This window comes from Mizuhopecten yessoensis, unplaced genomic scaffold (genome assembly GCF_002113885.1).
Source record: "Mizuhopecten yessoensis strain PY_sf001 unplaced genomic scaffold, ASM211388v2 scaffold10521, whole genome shotgun sequence".
Taxonomy (NCBI): Eukaryota; Metazoa; Mollusca; class Bivalvia; order Pectinida; family Pectinidae; genus Mizuhopecten; species Mizuhopecten yessoensis.
Window position 1 is genome coordinate 1 of NW_018408588.1, and position 6,364 is coordinate 6,364.

Genomic DNA, 6,364 nt, shown 5'->3' on the forward strand with positions numbered 1-6,364 from the left:
GAGTAACCATGTACACATAGAGTACCCATGTACACATAGAGTACCGATGTACACATAGAGTACCCATGTACACATACCCAATCTAAGTATGGTTATCATTTTTCATTCTCAATTTATAATTAACTTAACTCTTCTGTACAGCTTCAGAGAGTGGGTGCCACTATTTTGATATATTAATTAACTTAATTAACCTTAAACAGTCAACTTTCAGCTGTACTGTTGTAAACTATCACACTGGGCTACATCAGCAGAGAAGACTGAATACCTAGCTGCTGATTTGTATCGTGTTTGTTTGCCAGAGTAAAGTACATTTTATAAGTCCAACCTGTTTCTGACTGGCCGACCTTCCAGGAACCACTATCCCAGCGTGCAGTGGATAATCCTACAAACTGGACATCCAGTCCACCACTAGGGTCACTCCAGGTCATCAGTTGTACCCAGTCTGTATCTGTCTCCCTCATTACTGTCACAACACCTCCAGACCAGCTCACATTAAACCTCTTGTACACATTACAATCCAGCACTGGCCCGCCTTGCTCCACCTTATTGTCACCCTGCTTCAGCGTACGGATGACAGATTTAGAGTTTGACCAGCCACCAATAACAATCTCATACAGGTTTCCATCAGGGTCTGCATCCTCCTTCAGTCCAACATGGGCATTGTTACAGGCCTTCACCTCAAACAGAACTGACGTTGACTGGATGACGTAGCCGTATTCGGCGAGTAGTGTGTAAGTGTAGTCCGTCGACTTACTGCCGGAAGTCTGTATTGGCGTGTCAAATGCAATCACATTGTTTCCTGCAGAAAAAAAATTACATATTCAAACAACTGAAGTTTATGATTTTTATAGATTTACTGTGAATTACCAAAAACACATTACAGCTGAATCTGCAGTACAGACCATCCTAATTTGCAATTGTCTCTTTTCAGGTGCAACACGCACTTATCCAAACAAGAAATTACACTTTTAGTAACAGCAAGCTTGACTTTAACGTATAATACCCGAAACAAAAGGTGTCTTTCTGTTCCCTTGGGCAACCAATATACCAAGTTTGAAATTTGTGCAATAATATGTTCTAAAGTTAGCTGAACAAGAAAGTTGAATAGCCAGACAGGGTCAAATATAGCATGATTGCTATATCCCACAAACTTTTTCAGGAGAATAAAAATGGTGCACGCATAACGCATCAAATCAAGGCATCAAGGGAATGGAAAAATGTAACTATGTCTATGACAAATTAATGCTTGAACATTTTTATCTAATATTAGACCGTAATATAAACCCTGGGCCTTCCATTGGGAAATAAGGAACTGGTCAAAAGGATGCTACGAGACAACAAATTGAACTGGACTTGATTGTGAATTGGTGACTTTGACTAAACTAGAAAATGTCTGTGAGACATAAATTCCCCCGCTGCCATGTGCAATTAGTTTCAGTGCTCTATAAAAAGTTACAACCACCGTGCACTTTGATATTGATACCCTGAAACATGCACACACAAGGTACTACACTTACAGTTGATAAGTTGATTTTAATATTCATATGTTTTTTCTGTATGTTATTACCATCTCCATAACATATTGAATGAAGTTGCTAAGCGTTTAAATTGAAACAGTTGATGATTTTCTATATATAGGAAGTGTGACCTTGGCCTTGACCTTGGATCCCTGAAACAAAACGATGTCTGAAGTATAATCATTCTTGACCCTTGTATAAAGTTTGACCAAAATCTGTCTAAGAATGAAGTTGCTAAGTGTTTACATTAAATCGGGACGCGACGGGACTGGACAGACATGGGCAACACTATATGCCCCCCCATTTTATTGTGGGTTGTGCCTTTGTATAAAGTTTGACCAAAATCTGCCAAAGAATGAAGTTGCTACGTGTTTACATTGAATCGGGACGGGATGCGACGGGACGGGTGTTTACATTGAATCAGGATGGGACGGACATGGGCAACACTATATATGGCGAGGGCATAAAAATAACCCATGGCGCATCCCTGGTTGATATGCCTTAACATTTGAATTATAAAATAGTATCCACAATACTGTACCAAAGTTATATTCCGAGCAAGAAAATATTGATTGACATTTGATCTTAAAGTGAGGTTTCTGAAAAAGTAAATCTGATCGTACTTTCCCAAAGAGGGCTTATATGAGTACAAATTTCATTGAAATAGTCTTAATGGCAAAACTGTTAGGCTCCAAACAAGTTCGGTATATCCTAACAAAAGCATGACATTGACCTTACCAACAGCTAGAACACAGGTGTGACCACATCCATTAAAGCAGCATTTTTCATTTCGTTGACACTCTCCATCATAGAAGCATTCCTCTGCACATGTTCCCCCCTCCACTACCGGACAGGTACCAGAGTGTATAAACTGTTTACCTGTAAATACAAACAACACAGTCCTCAGCAACGATATGTTTATATTAACGCTGACTTTCATCTGCTGATTACTTACTGTTTGCCTTACAGCTGTTGACCAGTACTGCTGATTACTTACTGTTTGCCTTACAGCTGTTGACCAGTACTGCTGATTACTTACTGTTTGTTATACAGCTGTTGACCAGTACTGCTGATTACTTACTGCTTGTTATACAGCTGTTGACCAGTACTGCTGATTACTTACTGCTTGTTATACAGCTGTTGACCAGTACTGCTGATTACTTACTGCTTGTTATACAGCTGTTGACCAGTACTGCTGATTACTTACTGCTTGTTATACAGCTGTTGACCAGTACTGCTGATTACTTACTGCTTGTTATACAGCTGTTGACCAGTACTGCTGATTACTTACTGCTTGTTATACAGCTGTTGACCAGTACTGCTGATTACTTACTGCTTGTTATACAGCTGTTGACCAGTACTGCTGATTACTTACTGCTTGTTATACAGCTGTTGACCAGTACTGCTGATTACTTACTGCTTGTTATACAGCTGTTGACCAGTACTGCTGATTACTTACTGCTTGTTATACAGCTGTTGACCAGTACTGCTGATTACTTACTGCTTGTTATACAGCTGTTGACCAGTACTGCTGATTACTTACTGCTTGTTATACAGCTGTTGACCAGTACTGCTGATTACTTACTGCTTGTTATACAGCTGTTGACCAGTACTGCTGATTACTTACTGCTTGTTATACAGCTGTTGACCAGTACTGCTGATTACTTACTGCTTGTTATACAGCTGTTGACCAGTACTGCTGATTACTTACTGCTTGTTATACAGCTGTTGACCAGTACTGCTGATTACTTACTGCTTGTTATACAGCTGTTGACCAGTACTGCTGATTACTTACTGCTTGTTATACAGCTGTTGACCAGTACTGCTGATTACTTACTGCTTGTTATACAGCTGTTGACCAGTACTGCTGATTACTTACTGCTTGTTATACAGCTGTTGACCAGTACTGCTGATTACTTACTGCTTGTTATACAGCTGTTGACCAGTACTGCTGATTACTTACTGCTTGTTATACAGCTGTTGACCAGTACTGCTGATTACTTACTGCTTGTTATACAGCTGTTGACCAGTACTGCTGATTACTTACTGCTTGTTATACAGCTGTTGACCAGTACTGCTGATTACTTACTGCTTGTTATACAGCTGTTGACCAGTACTGCTGATTACTTACTGCTTGTTATACAGCTGTTGACCAGTACTGCTGATTACTTACTGCTTGTTATACAGCTGTTGACCAGTACTGCTGATTACTTACTGCTTGTTATACAGCTGTTGACCAGTACTGCTGATTACTTACTGCTTGTTATACAGCTGTTGACCAGTACTGCTGATTACTTACTGCTTGTTATACAGCTGTTGACCAGTACTGCTGATTACTTACTGCTTGTTATACAGCTGTTGACCAGTACTGCTGATTACTTACTGCTTGTTATACAGCTGTTGACCAGTACTGCTGATTACTTACTGCTTGTTATACAGCTGTTGACCAGTACTGCTGATTACTTACTGCTTGTTATACAGCTGTTGACCAGTACTGCTGATTACTTACTGCTTGTTATACAGCTGTTGACCAGTACTGCTGATTACTTACTGCTTGTTATACAGCTGTTGACCAGTACTGCTGATTACTTACTGCTTGTTATACAGCTGTTGACCAGTACTGCTGATTACTTACTGCTTGTTATACAGCTGTTGACCAGTACTGCTGATTACTTACTGCTTGTTATACAGCTGTTGACCAGTACTGCTGATTACTTACTGCTTGTTATACAGCTGTTGACCAGTACTGCTGATTACTTACTGCTTGTTATACAGCTGTTGACCAGTACTGCTGATTACTTACTGCTTGTTATACAGCTGTTGACCAGTACTGCTGATTACTTACTGCTTGTTATACAGCTGTTGACCAGTACTGCTGATTACTTACTGCTTGTTATACAGCTGTTGACCAGTACTGCTGATTACTTACTGCTTGTTATACAGCTGTTGACCAGTACTGCTGATTACTTACTGCTTGTTATACAGCTGTTGACCAGTACTGCTGATTACTTACTGCTTGTTATACAGCTGTTGACCAGTACTGCTGATTACTTACTGCTTGTTATACAGCTGTTGACCAGTACTGCTGATTACTTACTGCTTGTTATACAGCTGTTGACCAGTACTGCTGATTACTTACTGTTTGTTATACAGCTGTTGACCAGCACTGATGATTACTTACTGTTTGCCTTACAGCTGTTGACCAGTACTGCTGATTACTTACTGCTTGTTATACAGCTATTGACGAGTACTGCTGATTACTTTCTGTTTGTTATCCAGCTGTTGACCAGCACTGCTGATTACTTACTGCTTGTTATACAGCTATTGACCAGTACTGCTGATTAGTTACTGTTTGTTATACAGCTGTTGGCCAGTACTGCTGATTACTTACTGCTTGCCTTACAGCTGTTGACCATTCCTGTATACATTGGTCGGTATTTCTCTAAAGCTTGATTCAACACAACAATGTTCATCTCTTTAGACTTCTCCTCCAAACACTGAATGAAATCTGAAAGTGTGTCACAGGTCTGTGTACTAGGCGAGTTACTGTTCATAAACTCCGTCGTGTTCTGGTTCAAAGACTGAATACAAGAGCTGATGAGATTTTTCACTACTGGGTCACTACCCTGTAGATCTTCATCACATGACTTTAGGCGGTTACTAACAGAACCAATCAGATAAATCCTGACTACCAGGTCCTGAAGGCTGGAACAGCCTGCCATATTTGTGCTGATACAGGCTCTTACATCTCCCAAGTTGCTGTAAGAAAATGGAAACATGAACCAACCACTGAGGCGTTATGATGTATTGTTTCAGCCAGCAATATACAAAATAAACACTGATGATCGTGTCCTTTTATTCATGTTCTGTTTCAGCCATCAGTTTATGAACCAAACATTGAGGAATCTAGTCTTGATGGGCAAAAACACCCCAACCACATACTTTATGTGTCCAGTCAAGACTCATTTGTGTCTATCGGATCATTTCCAAAGAGGATTCATCAAATATCCAATCCTTGAACTGAGAGTCTTACTAATACCCTATATCACACAATCCAGCGATGGTTCATAAGAAATTTAATTAACATATATGTGTGACAAAATGTTATACTAATCTTACAAAATAAACCTTCCAGTTGAAGTTCGACCTTCATTAGTAAACTTTACCTGAGGTGATATTTCTGAATTCACCTTATGACACTTACACTGACTTGATTCATTTTTGTATGGAATAATATTAAAATATTTTTATTATTAAACTCATAATTTGTAGGACAGGAACATTTTGAAGGACGGATGAACAATGACATACTATTATACGACAAACGTTAAAACACATGCCAAAGAGTTAGGAACGTTAAGATGATCCTGTTTACATTCTTACCTGCATCCAGTTGAACTTTCAGTAAGGTTGTCCACGCAGCTCAACGCATTGGCTACTGAGCAAACACCAGAGGGAGTGAAGGATGGACATATCCCACTAAAGGTTGTCATGACGACTGCCAAGCTGTCAGTCACAGATTGGAAAGCTGTAGCTGAACAGTCCTGTTGATAACCCTGTACACACTCGTGTAGTAACTCCAGCTCCCTGTAATATTTCATCAATCTACCTTAAGTCAGCCAAAAACAATAAATTATCTTAGTCTTTGTAACAAATATCACCTAAAAAAACTTCTGGTGTCAAATAAAGGTCCTGCTTCCTCTACCAAAACAAGGAATTAAATGTATCTTACCAGAGATACCACCCTACCAAAACTGGAAACTAAATGCATTTTACCAGAGATACCACCCTACCAAAACCGAGAACTTAATGTATCTTACCAGAGATACCACCCTACCAAAACTGGG

At 39.6% G+C, this 6,364-nt stretch overlaps 1 protein-coding gene across 2 annotated transcripts in view; it reads right to left on the minus strand.

Annotated features, from left to right (window-relative positions):
* Positions 1-105: 105 nt before the first annotated feature.
* LOC110460910 overlaps positions 106-6,364 on the minus strand; it is a 110,178-nt gene continuing 103,919 nt past the window's right edge. Inside the window, exons 55-58 of one of the 2 annotated variants that reach the window (XM_021514121.1) lie at positions 5,901-6,104; positions 4,909-5,276; positions 2,256-2,396; positions 106-799 (exon numbers count right to left, since the gene is read on the minus strand). In XM_021514121.1, coding sequence (XP_021369796.1) covers positions 240-799; positions 2,256-2,396; positions 4,909-5,276; positions 5,901-6,104 — 1,273 coding nt within the window. In that variant the 3' untranslated portion in view covers positions 106-239. The remainder of the gene's footprint in view (positions 800-2,255; positions 2,397-4,908; positions 5,277-5,900; positions 6,105-6,364) is intronic. The other variant, XM_021514122.1, reaches the window with a different exon arrangement.